The 14,172-nt window shown below is 40.2% G+C and overlaps 1 protein-coding gene across 2 annotated transcripts in view; it reads right to left on the reverse strand.

Moving 5' to 3' along the window:
- Positions 1–14,172, reverse strand: part of LOC140280203 (vacuole membrane protein 1-like) — a 52,381-nt gene that overhangs the window by 26,819 nt on the left and 11,390 nt on the right. Inside the window, exons 1-3 of one of the 2 annotated variants that reach the window (XM_072375499.1) lie at positions 7,533–7,590; positions 5,044–5,286; positions 1,252–1,383 (exon numbers count right to left, since the gene is read on the reverse strand). In XM_072375499.1, coding sequence (XP_072231600.1) covers positions 1,252–1,383; positions 5,044–5,286; positions 7,533–7,553 — 396 coding nt within the window. In that variant the 5' untranslated portion in view covers positions 7,554–7,590. Of the gene's footprint in view, positions 1–1,251; positions 1,384–5,043; positions 5,287–7,532; positions 7,591–14,172 lie in introns of those variants that run through there. The other variant, XM_072375498.1, reaches the window with a different exon arrangement.

Consider the following 14,172-nt stretch of genomic DNA (forward strand, 5'->3'; position numbering starts at 1 on the left):
CCAGGTCCAGGAGCTCTTGCTTGGGAAGAGAAGAAGAGAATAAAATGGCTCCCTCAGCAACAACTTGTGTGTCTATCTCCACAGGATGACAAGAGGGCAAAAACTGAGTATATTCTTTCCCTTGGACAGTAGAAACAAGTAACTTTACTGATAAATGACATTATTGATATGGATGGATGGATGGATGTTGGCAGAGTTTTACAGTGATCCAAAATAGTGAGTTTACATATATTAATTAACTCTTCTTACAGCGTTTTTTTTTAACTTCTTAATTAGCCAAATAAACTTAAATGATGAAATTGTTTAACACCTAACAGAATGCCATTATGGTAGTGTTATGAAGTAAAAATAGAAAGGAAATCTTTGGGAAATAATGACAAAGAAACAATAGCTATGAGGATTTTAAGATAAGGGTGACATTTGTTAAATAGACTACATTTCTCATTTTTAATCAGTTAATAATTTCTCCATGTTGTAATGCCTTGTTATCTGGGATACCCTCCCAAAAACATTTTGATCTATTTGTTAAGAGTTTGGTCCTGTCTGCAAATGCAAGAGAGAGTTTGTCGTAAAGTTTCAAACAAACCATTTATGGACGCAGTAGTTTTACTGCACTTGGCCTGTGTGACTGTTTGACCTACACTGGAAGAGAAAGAAAAGCATTCCTGAAAATGAACACTGAACAGGCAGGTCTGATGAAAAGCCTTTTCAAAACCGCACGCATGTCTCCCTTCATTCCTCCCTCCCCATTCATAATCACCAGGGGTAAGAAAATAAATATTTACAATGAGCTACGAGGCATTGTTGAAACGCTTGCGGGGATGTTTGATATGAGAGCGTTTTTTTTCACAGGAGATTTCTAAATGAAGGCCGGAAATGGCAGGAGCATTTTACTCAAGAGCATCACTGCTGTTCTCTTAGTCATAATGTTGTGAAACACTCGATTCTGGTTGTACCATTGAGAAATTGAGGTGGGGCTGTCTGAGTTGTCAACCCACGCAAAGAAGCAATGTTTGAAATCCAGCACGCCAGATTTCAGCGCAGAGAAACTAAAAATGGACGATTTACAAATAGATTGGAAGATCTACAAAACGTTTTCGGCAAAGAAATGGCGATCGCTGAAGACAATGACTAAGAACTTTATAAATTGAGGACAGTGGGGAGTAAAGGATGGATGCATAAAAAGTGAGAGTGTTTTGGATAACAGAGAGAATGATTGCGGTTATGGATGTTGCAAAGAGAGTGTGTCACCTGTGCGGACTCAGTCTGGTCCAGCATCTCTTCAAAATTCTGGTAATCTTCATCATCAGGTTCAGCCCCAGAGAGCCGTGCAGCCCGTGCCATGAAGTAGGGAGGAAGCTCTCCTATAGCTGTCCCAGCACCCTGTTTACACACACACACACACACACACACGCACACACAGATGCACGCACGCGCACACACACACACACACACACACACACACACACACACACACACACACACACACACACACAGAGTGAAATATGAATTACTGCCTAATTCAAAAGAACTTTAAGAAAGAAGTCCTGAGCCACCATTGATTTCAAGTATGAGCATCTTTATTCTTCAACAGTCTGAACCCTCTTAGACAAGCTTTCCCAAAACATCCCAAAGCTCTTCTTTGCTTTTTGTTCCGTTCTCTGTCAAGATGATCCCACAATGCTTCAGTAATGCTGAGGTCCGAACTCTGGGGAGAATTCAGCTTAAGAGCCAGATGCATATCTCTATTTCTTAAGGACATCGCTTTCAGATACTGTTCATTTGTTGTGTTTTTAGGCCCGATTCTTCTTTTGTCCTCCACTTTTCCAATTTTCACAATTTCCATGCTTAGTCATGTCAAGTTATCAGCTAATAGCTCTTTGGGAATCACCTTCTTGGTGAAAGAATTATTTTTTCGCATCTGTCAAGCTTTGTTGTATTTGGCATATTTTGTGGATGCATCTAAAGAAATGGAAACAAATGATGTGACAGGCCACTAGTAACAGAGTTCATAAAAACAGTATAAAATTGGTTCCTTAAGTTAGGTGAAGACACAACACTGGTTCGTCTATTGAGCTAATGTCTTTCTCATTGCTTGAATGATTCATAGGTCAGTGTTAACTGTCTAAATAAAATAAAAACAAAAATAAATGTGGTCAGGTACAAGGACAGGACTGCATTTCAATGGAAAAAGAAGTCCAAAGAAAAACTTTGAAAGACCTTCAGAAAACCTGGAGAACTATTGCTCGAGACCACTTTAAAAGATTACAAGAAAGTAAATCCATTATTTCTGTCTGTGAGCAAATACAGTTTTTTTTACTCTAATTTTGGTTATCATTATGACAAGCATGTTGCCACGGTAACTAGGTAGGTAAACAGGGAAAAATATCAAAATCTACAGTTCATAGAAGCTTGCACTGCTTTATGCTTGGGATTGTGTGATTGGAACTCGAATTGTAATAAAATGGAAAGCATTAACAAGAGTGAAAAGCCCACAGATCTTTAAATGATTGTGTATACATTATGTACAGGCCGTGAAGGTGAAAAGCCATATGCTACGTCCTAAACAGTGCAACAGCCAAAAGGAGCTTGTAGCCATAAAGCGCTGGAGCCTGTATGATTGAAGACGGCTTAACAGAAAGAGAGCGGAAGTGATTTGTGGGAAATAAATCCTCAGCACTTTGGTCGGTTCACCAGGTTCATCCGCCAAAACATGAGAAGAGGGTTACAGACTTAATTAACACAATGAAAACAACCGCCAAGAAATGCAGTGTTTTTGGAGTTGCTCACAGCTCATTACTTTAATGTTTCCACACACAAAGGGGCGAGTATGGGTTCAGGGGAGATGAGAAGATATAGTTACAGTAAGTTACAATTACAGATCACAAATGTACAATTTCAAGCCTGAACTAGTCCCTAAATGCATACATAACAGAGAGAGCAATGGAAAAAAAATCTGAACGTCAGTTGTAAAGGTGGAACACACAAATCACAGCATCAGTCTCACTCACAGAAGATCGTAACTGACTAATCACAGGCACATTATTGGTACGTTACTGAGTGGCAGAGCCAAAAGATGATTAGCGGGTAGTTAGAAACCATGGCAGCGACAACAATACCAAACAAGCATTCTCAAGAGGCGATGCTATCCCCAAATCTGGCAGACCCCATCTTTAATCTGGACATCCTGTTCTCTTGTTAACACAGAAGTCTTTGATGAAATCTGCCAGTTTTTTCTCATACTGGAGACGTGTTTTAATCTCCCTGGCAGCTGCTCCATTCAAATGCTCTGCCTCTGTTTGTGAGCGTGCGGCTGTTGGTGTCTGTGCAACGGGCAATGAAACACGTCCACCTGCACCGTGGTGACGTTTGAAGTGGAGCACTTAAGGGGCCGGCTGTAGTGGACTTCAAGAGGGAACACAGAAAGACAAGGACAGAGGAGGAAAGAGAAAGTGGGAAGGAGGAGAAGAAGAGGCACGTGGTGATTGTGAGAAGGAGGGGAATGTCTCAAGTCTCATCCCAAGCGTATTCAGAAAGCTGGCAGAAGCAGGGGAAATGTTGGCGTGGGTGCTTTGAAAACGTGTGTGCAACAGGTGTCTCCAACTGTAGAGCTGACAAGCCTCGTGGGTGGTTTCGAATCCAATGGGACCGGCTGGCAGAGACATATTCAACAAACAGACTCTGAAAGCACTCCTCAGATCACGATGCTGTTGCATGTATTAATAAGTGTAAAGTTTACTCATAACAATTCTGAGGAAGCCTGAGGGTCGGTTACAGTAGAGAGTAAGCTGCTTTGTTCCTGTAAAGGAACCAGTCGAGAGGAAGTAACAGAAGATCTCTATTTCCCCCTGAACTCAGCACCTTCCACATTATGAGGAACAGGGAAACAGATAACAATGAATGATAAAAATCGCATAATGTATCATCTAGCAAGTTCTCTTTTCTCAATACTCAGCAGTCCTGCCTTTATATGATGAGAAAAGTAAGTGAACTGGTGACAAAAGTTGACTTAAAAAGATACTGTGTCTGTAACAAAGTCTGCAATGAAGTGTGAATTTTAGATCAGTACCTGTTCTTGTGTTTTCATGCATCCTGTCTTTGTGTGACAGCAGCATAGGCCATTGTTGGTGGTTTCACGGTAACTGTGAGACACATGTGAGTCATTGATAAACCACCAGAGGCCCAGTCTAAAAGTAACTAGACACCAAGTATAGAAGTATAGAAAGCTGCTCTTTCAAGTACAAGGTTAAAAAAGTAATACACACACTGTAAAACTTAACAAGCTATTTATGCATATTCTTAGAATTAAGTGGTAAAAGTTGTTTCTGTTCAGGCCCTGCAAAAAATATCATAGACAGAAACTGTCTAATCTGTTTGGCAGCCACAGGAATGGTTAGACGTGTGAAACCATTGACGCTGTTTGGCGGAAATTCAGAGTAAAGACCAGGGGTTTTCCAAGTAATTGAGTTATCAGTGTGTACATTTTGTACCCTATGCAAATTTGTGGCATTTCTAACTTGATTTTATTTTTCTCACCAGTGGGTAACACAGCCCAAATTAAATAAATGAATGAATGAGAAAGGATAAAAGAAAAAGCAAGTACACCATGAGATAGATGTGAGTAGTGATAAAGACATTGTGTATAGTCTTTTAAAAGGTAAGAGGGGTTCACAAAAGATGTTAACAAAAAGTTCATTCACATTGCTTTAGCTGCTCTGTAAAAGTATAAATTGTGTGTTAACTACAGGGTACCTGATTTGGATCCGTCTCTCAGTATGTAAAAGCTCTCACTTTTGGTCACATTCATGTTTCTATCATCCTCTGTCTGGAGATTAATTTAAAAAATGCACAAGGTAAAAGAAGAAAAAATGTACAGTGGCCATGAGCTTTGCTGTTGGGAAAGTTGGGTTTCACCTGATTGTAAAAACATTTATAAAAAATGTGTCCAGTGCCGATTCTGCTTCCGGCACAGAATTGTCATGTTTCTTTAGCTTTTGCTCACCACAAAATCCAAAAAAAAGTCAGTCTGCTAAAGGAACTCACCCACATACAAGCTTCCAGGCGAACTTTTGAGATGATGGTCCAGAGAGAGATGCTTCCCTGGAGAGCTGCTGTCCCCACCATCCTGTCTGCACCCACATCCTCCACGCCCACCTGCTCAGCTTCAGGGCCCGATGCTGGTGCTTCCTGCTGGGGACAGACTATTTGGTCCGGATAGGGAGGCTCAGGGAAATCCACAGAGCCGCATTCATAGGCTGCCAGGGTCACTGATGCTATGTGTGGTCCCTGCAAAACACAGAAAGACAGATATTGAGAAAGATTGAGAAATAGGCAAAAGATGAGGTAAAAGTGGGAGTAAATCTACCTGTTTTGAGTCAGACAAAGACCCTGTGAATTTAAAGCAAAGGAGGAGAATAGCAGCAGTCAAACTGACTGAAACATAAAGACAGTTATATGTGGGCCAGTATCTGGATTGTATCACCTGTACTTCAAAGCAGTTTAACTCTTTCTCTTCTTTTCACCATAAATTAGCATAAAAGGTTATTGTTCCTTCTGATTTCATAGTAAAAGCTAAACAGATCATTAGAAAAATGTCACTGCTCTGAGGTTAAATTGGAGTATTACACCTTTTGAGACCCATTACAGCAGGCTCAGAGTCAGCAGAGAAAGAGGGGAAAGCCCCAGATGGAAACGATTAAAATGGAAATCATTGATACATGTACACTCATCCCCCTATTTTTAACTATAATGAGAAATGTTAACTAAAACAAAAGGTGTTTCAATTTAAAACAAGGAATAAAGACTGATTCTTGCCACTATTTCCAGGTGCCCAATGTTTCATGCAACAAAGTTTTAAATTGAATTTCTCATCAGATTAAATGCATTAAAGTTTGACTGTTTCTATTGAACAAATGAGGCATGAGCACATTTCAGGACCTGCTGTGTTTGAAATGGCCCGGTAGGGTTTACATGCCTGCCTCTTGTTTATTTATTGTTTCAATTAGTCTTCCAGTAAGAAAACAGAGCGAGGGAAGGAAGAGTGGTGCCGGTTTAATGTCTGCTGCTTGGTTAAACTTTGTTAAGTTGCCAACTTTTTCTTCCTCGGTCTACAAATCCCGAAGTAAATCAGTCACAATATCCATAATGTTGTGGTGTACGGTACTTTAGGGCCACATACAATTGCAATTAAATTCAAAATGATCACACTGAGATGGGAAATGTGAATTCCAACACATTTATTGAATGTTTAGATTATCTACCAGCTCTGGTCATTTAAAGTTTCCTTTCTGTAACTGCATCATCTTCCAAAAAGGGTTTCAATAACTTCACAATAAATGGCTGACTGTTACCTAGTTACTGCTTTATAGAGTAAGCTCTTTTTAAGTTATTCAGTTTCCTTCTTAGATGGAAAAAAAGAGGTCAGCTTGTGAATGCTGTACCTGCTAGCTTTGTAGGGCACAAAAACAGATCAGTTCTTTTGTAAACTGTGTTGTTCCTTCGGTGATCATAGCTTGATTCAGAAAAAGAACTAGGAAAGGTTTGTACGACTCATTACAAAACGTTAGGCGATGTCATCGCCTGACAGCACAATTAGTCAATAAGTCTTTTACTGAACAGTCTGGAAGGGAGGGTCATGTAACTTTCCATTTTCATTGCAAGAATACACATCGCACACTTGACAAATATCAAAACAGATATGAAAAGACAGAGATGATCAAACAAGTCTGTGTGATCCGTGTAAATAAAGGCAAGTCAACGGTGTGGGTCGTACAAGTAAGCACTTTGTATTCTATCTATTCCATGTGTTTACAGTCAAGTGCATGTGCGTGTAGGAAGGGTGCTCCCAGTGACGCAGAGGCATTTTGGCGTTACACAATGAAGCACCAAAGCAATTTGGCAAACCTGGGGTGGGGCTGGAACTTCCAGATCGGCATGGGACAAGGCAGGACAGGACATGATTGGACGTGGGAAGGCAGGACAGTGGTGCGTTAGGCAACAGGAAACTGCAATGTCTTCTAAAGGACAAGCGCACTCCCTTTAGATGACACTGATTACATACAAAATATACAACATCATAAGCATCCACTTTCACTGGTTCTGTACTGAAGGAGAAAACACGCCCAGGACTTAGATTAAAGAAGATCTGATGCGCACACACGTGTTACGAGTAAAGAAGACAAATAGAAAAATCTTAGCGACCCTGAGGGAGAAGTCAAGAAATTCCAGCATTGACCCAGCCAGAGTGGCTACTCCTCAAGCTCACATCCTCCCAACTGATTCTCCAGTGGGTTTGTTCTGCCTTCACACGTCCACACACATGCAGACAGTTCATGCACACTTATAACTCATCAAGGAGACAGTTGTGTGGGCAGGAAAAACGATATTCCTCGCGTTCATACCCCACCTCCCCCCAAATACACGCAAACAGCATGACAAAAGAGTCTGTTACGTGACATACTCGTGACGTGCGAGAGTACCTGTTCCTTATCTGTTCCTCTGTCTAAATGCTGTGTCACTGCTTCTCACCTTACGCAAAAATCCAGCCCTCTCATGTTGTCTGGGAGGCTCAACGACCAGGTAGCTGCCCTCCGTCTCATTAGGTTTCTCACTAGATGACACAGACAGGCAGGCACACAAAACCCAGCCCCTTTCCCAGGAAGATGTTGTAAATGATTAACAATAAGATACACACACACACACACACAAAAAAACACTGTTTACAGTAAACAAAGTGACGGTTTATGTATACTGAAATAACTTCTACATGTTCCACCTCTGACTTCTGCTATATGTGCCTTATGCTGATAACGTTTGCAGCCACACACACAAAAAGAAAAAGGGAAAAAAAATTAAAAAAATCAGAAGTGGCAAAGTTCCTTTCTTTGTCTCAGTGGGATTCATACTGAATGAAACATAGCTGACATTCCTATAGAAAACAGGAATGCCAGGAAGAACACACCGACTGACCTCTAAAATGAGTGTAATTACGGCAGCAAGTGTGTGTGGTCACATCACTTCAGACACAGCAAAGAAGTGCTGTCACATAAAAAGTTATCTAAGAGGAAATAATCCCTCAAAATAATCGGAGATCTAACAGGACAGTGAAAACAATCCCACCCTGAACGAGTATGCGGGGGAATTCTTTAACACCTACCACAGTTATCAAGACAGTTACCCCTGTTTTCAATCAAATTGGCTCGTCCTCACATTTAAATATCCCCTTTGGACTTTTAAGTAGGTTTCCCTGCTCAGTTTGAAACTTTTGGGGAAATGAAGGGGACTGAAATGTGTTAATGTTGAAAAATAAACTGATTTGAGAACCTATAAAGCAGCAAAAGAAATTAAAGCCATTTGAAGACCAAGAGCGCGTCGTATGAGCTGTGGTTAACACAGCATCATACAGGTACTGATACCTTAACCGGGAGGTAATTGTTTTATTGTAGAAAATTGTTCCACATTCTCAAATTTGGACAAATGTCCCAGTTCTGACTGTCCCACCTCAACTGGTCCACATGATCAAGCACAAGTGTAATAATTGTTAAGGCAGCAGTGTCATTTATGTAGTTCACACACGCACACCAAGATACAACCAAGATGACTTTAATGCAGCAAAGCTTACTCGAGGATGGGGTACTCATTATGTTAATTTTGCACGTCACAAACAGACACTGTGGAGAGAAAACCTCATATACTAAATGTAAAATTTCATCTTGTGGTTTCACGTGAAATCTAGAAAACAATCTCACAGACATGGAGTGGCACATCACAATAAGAGTCTGAGGTCTACTATTCTATACTGAAACTATTAAAGGGACAGTTTTTGTGCCTTGCACTTCTTTTCTGATTGAAAGGTTTCTGCGCTATGATACCGCTCAAATTAAACGATCGGGAGCAGAGCTTTTTTTTCCTGAACAGATACAGCTTATGATTAACCCAGCAAACAGCCACAGAGTGGACTCCTCGTTTTTGTTTACAGTGGCAAACGTAGTTGCTCACGGTGCCCAATCCAGACATTAAGGGGTGACCATAAACTGACCAGTTCTCTGTGACCACGACCACAGGATGGTCCAGTCATTAACAGGTCGCTGTGGTTGTCAAGGGCAATTTAGGCACATTAGACACGGTCAAGCTAGCATAACCTGCTAACCACTTCTTACAGTGGGAGACTGCTGGAGGCAAAGTAGGACAAACATTAGAGGTTAGATGGTTATGAAGAAGCTCTGGTCAGGATCTCAGAGGGAGGTAAGAGAGCTCTGGACTGAGGCCATTGGAGCAGAAATGGAGAGGAGGGGCAGGGGTGTATACGAGTGGGTGGTAAGTAGAAACTATGAGGAGGTTTGGGGGATTTATGTTCTGTTTGTTCTGCTCCACAGCAGACAGACACACTCATTCTCTCATCTCACAGTACAATGGGGGATACTTGGGAAAAAAAATGATCAAAGAATAAAACAATAATGACAACAACTCTTTCATTTGAATCTTAAACGAGCTCAACGACGAAAGCACATAAGCAGAAAATGCAGTAACAAATTAAATAAGCTGACTGTACATGTGCTTAAAAGAAATGGCATCATTGAATTCAATATTCTGTGTTCATTTGCAAAAGATCCTTCTCAAATCATCACATAACTCAAGAAAAGCTTGCTTTTTGATTGAATGAATTACTTTAATTAAATTATTTCAATACAATTCTGTTTCTGCTACAAAAAAAAGAAAAGAAATAATCAAAATAAAATAAAAGCCAAAATAAAAACCTAATTTCTGAGTTTGCCAAAGATAATTTTATGCTCTATATTTGCCTCCGTTTAAAAATATACAGGATAAATTAACGAGCTCTAAGGTTAATATACAGTGAAATACTAACGTGTCATGTTTCATTTTTCACTGTTGTTAAAACTTCCATTTTTACCATTGAACCTTTACTTATTTATACTTTTGTTGCTTATCATTTCAATAAGAGCAGGAACATTTTTGATTGATCGATTAGTTGAGGGAGAGGAAATTAAAGTGTTACTTAGATATGTACAGTATCAAAGGTAAATAGAGATTGAGTGTAAAAGTGAAAAATGGTCTCTCACTCAGGGTGCTTTAAGCATCTCTACAGAGAGTTTTGGCTACATTGACTTCTCTAAAACTAAAATGAATATCTCTGACTGTTAGTTGGAAAAATGAAGACATGATCTTTGACTTCTTGCGATTTTTCAGTATTCAGAAAATTTAGATTTATTGAAAAATGAAAAATGTTAAAAATCTAAATCTGCACCTGAAAATGATTTATTTAAGCTAATGTATGTTTTATTCTTTTGAATGACGCTGTCTATTAATCACATCAAAAGAACGTGTGTGTTGTCTTTTTTTTCTTTCATATACTACGAGAGCAACTGTTTTAGAACAGGATGATGGCACAGCAACATAAAACAACCTGTAGGTATAAGACGGCTAGCTGCAAAGGACAGAGGGACCTTTTCAGGAAGGATGTAACACAACTATACTTTAAAAATCAACACGTGCAGTCTGCCGACGGCACTCTGGCTTGGTCTGCTCAGGTTTGGCTTGTTCTAGACGGGCTGTTGGTATAACTCCAGTATGGCAGCACACTGAACCCAACTTGGTCCAGGATATTAGGATATTTTTCGCGTGGGCAGTATGTGTGCGTGTCTGTCTTTTTATATATCGAACGGTAATTGTATTTGGTATTTAGAGGACTCGTGAGGCCTTCAATACACAGACGTCCGCATGCCTTGGATGGCTGAGGTGTGACAGTTAAGACTGAGAAGCCATTAGAAATACCACACATGCACACACAAACCTTTCATTTCCACATTTCTCTGGCATGAAGGGGTTTGGTGAAGATGAGTAAGTCACAAGACGTTTGGGCATATCTTTGCCTCCAATCTTATGAGTAAGAGAATGAATTACTTAATAATCATGAATGAATGCAATTGTGCTGCTTCTTTCTTTTTTTCTTTTATTTCCTTTGCCAGAAGGAGTAAAAGCTCTTTTTGCATCTAAATCCTAATTTGGGCATCACCCCTCATAACTGCAGCTCTATAACTTATTCGTGCAAAATTCCCAACCAGCGTGTCTTTATGGCATGTAAGTAATACTGCCTTTTCAGCAGTGAAAGGATCAAATCCCTGTGATAAAGCTCTGACACACTATCTAGATGTAGTTAAAAATGAATGGCTTCAATTGGAATTTAAGAGGTGTTGAAGTTAAAGTGAGAGATCCGTTACTACCAGCCAGTAGTGAGTCAAGAGCAGCTTTTCAGCTTTTCAGAGAACTACTGAACTTGATCCCCATGTGTCACTCATGTTCTGGGTAACATGTATGCATGAGTATCAATTCTCGTTTTGCTGAACAGAGGGTGGATTGTGCAATGCTGAGTCACGTTTATCTCAGCACGCGCAAGAAAAGCCAAAGAAATTCTGAATTACTGTCTTGGCAAGACTTATACAGTATATAAATAGGTTTCCACCATTCACGGTAACTGTAGCGGCTAAGGTGCTTATCAGCGCTGAGTTCAGAAACAACGCTCCTATAAACACTTGTTCAGTGACATAAGATCTACAGACAAAGAAACAAAAAAAAACATAACCAACAGATAAATAATTGTGTGTTATATGATAACAAACCAGGCTGAGAGCAGCACGGCAACTGCAGCCAGAGTCAGAAAGGAAAACTGTGAACATAGTGCCTGTGTAAATTAATTCACGTAACCAGTATTACTGCCACACCTTTAACATACAAAGTCATTGGACTATGTTGAAATTGGTGGATTATGTTGAAACAATGTGTTCCAAGTGTAATTTTGTGGTATGTAAGACTGTCTTGAACCTAATTATTGCAGATGCACCCCTGAAAACTTGGAAGAATTTCAAAACAGTGGGTGGGCTTCTACTTGTAAAACTGAAAAAGCTAATTTTCATGTCATCCGGTAAAAAGAAATGGAAATCATTTGACAGGGCCAAAAGATTTTTATTTCACAGGATTTTATTTTACTGTATTTAATGTTTCTTTTATTTTAGTTGACTCCTATTTAATCTTATTTCATCTTACACCTCTGATGTCTTTGGAAGTGAGCATACAGACATATTATCTCCTGCATGAAAGGTACTACCTCCAGTAGGGGTCCTTAGGCAAGACCCCCTTCCCCTACCTGCCTACCAGTGTAAGTCGCTTTGGATAAAAGCATCTGCCAAATGCATAAACATAAACATATTGTGTAGGACTGAATAAATATGGCGAAAACCACCTGAAGAACTGAAAACACTGAAATAAATTCTAGGTTCAAATTCATCATCATTAATATTCACATTAGAAAGATGAAAGAGACCCTCTTGCCACCTACACACCGATAGCTTCATTCACCACCACAGTTAGTTGGCCAGTAGGTGGTGCTTTTAACCCGAACCTGCCCCAAACAGGTTAGGTTTCCAGCATAAGGTGAGTAAGAAATGAACAATCTTTGTGACACCCAAAACCCAGGTTTGAACCTGCAGTTACCTCAACAAGCCACTAACCCTGCTTCAAAGTAAAGCCTCCTCCCCGGTCATACAGACCAGCAAAGTATGTGAGTCACAATTCAAACAAAGGCACCAGGTTTCTATCGATGTGAATGATGTGAAAGGGTGACCTATTTCTTCTGGAATAAAAGTTAGGCTTGTCGCTGCAAATGCCACACAGTGATCAAGAGTGAGGCATATGGCATCACACACACACACACACACACGCATACCAATCCTTTGTTCAATACTCTGAAATGACGTGAGTGAATTTCCTTCACCCACATGTTCTGGTCAGGCAGTGACTGTTTGAGCTCACTGCACTTCACTAAATATCAGCACCTGAGCCACAGAGCTGTGAGGACTCGGGCAGAGGTGTGTCACTGCGAGAGCAACAACAATGATGGGATAATGTGTGGAAGCCACATTTTCAGACCTGCTCATTGCTTACAGTGATAGTTAACTGTAATTAAGGCTGTGCTTTTGGTAATTGCCAAGAGTCAAAACTTAATTTTAGGGGGGTTGCTGGGGAAAATCTGTGTACTCTACACAAGCCTCCCAAGCAACCTATAATTTAGCAATCCTAAAAGAAACAAAATGCAGAAAACTACAGAATGTTCCTTTATTTAGATAAGCCACTGGTTTATTTTTTGAAGGAAAAGACTAAATCATAAGTCGTATGCACATACGGTTAAAACTTTTTATTCCCACATTTCCCAGTGACTGCTGACACTTATGTTCAAGGAAAGACACAACATGCACACCTCTCACTCATAAAGTCACCCAGAGCCCACAAGACTACCCCAGTTGCTATTACGTAAACAGCAACGTGCACTCTTTCAATTATAATGACTTTAATTCTTTGTTTCTGTTGATTTAACGTCGAGCACAACAATTTTTATGCTGCCCATAATGACTTAATAGCAACAGCCATTACTGAAGTCATTTAATGGTGGATGACTCAGATGAGCTCTCTTCTAAAATATTTACAGCATTTCCCAAACTTTCAAGAGTCACACACATCGCTAACTCCATCTGAGTTAAAGGTTTTATGGAAAGCTTTGACAGTGGTTATCACTCGGAAACAAATACTTAAAAACCAAAGAGGGGATGAAAGCTGATGCCTCTCATAATTGTGATTCTAACAGTCCGACACAGGTGCAGGACTTTAAGTGCCCGTATGTGCATCCGTGGTATGATCCTTCCCTCCGCAGACCACGCTGAAACTAGATCTCTCCTATTTTCCAGTGCATTTAGATTGTTTTCATGGTCTGTATTATGAGCATCCACCCGCTAAGTCTTCTCTCAGAGCAGTTGGATAAAACACACTTGTTGATGTGCCAAGTGTGTCTTTTTTCGTCTCTACGCCTGAGCAGCAGCGTTTTATCTTTCTCCATTAACCAGCCCTGAACCATGTACAATGCTCTCCCGCAGTCTCAGCAGGATGAAAACACAGAGAGAGGACACAGGGCAGCAATTGCTCATGTCAGGAACAGGAGAGCTGCCACTTTTACTCTGGTTTCACATACTGTGATGGTTTGCATGTAACTAGCTCTGCACCCCCCTCTGCTGGTGGTTCTGCAGTACGCTACCCTTATAAACATGTGACTTGTGTTCATTTACTTAAGTCTTTACTTTAAGTCATTTACTTAAGTTCAACAGAAAC

Source organism: Leuresthes tenuis, unplaced genomic scaffold, assembly GCF_036924035.1.
Source record: "Leuresthes tenuis unplaced genomic scaffold, fLeuTen1.0.hap1 SCAF_21, whole genome shotgun sequence".
NCBI lineage: Eukaryota > Metazoa > Chordata > Actinopteri > Atheriniformes > Atherinopsidae > Leuresthes > Leuresthes tenuis.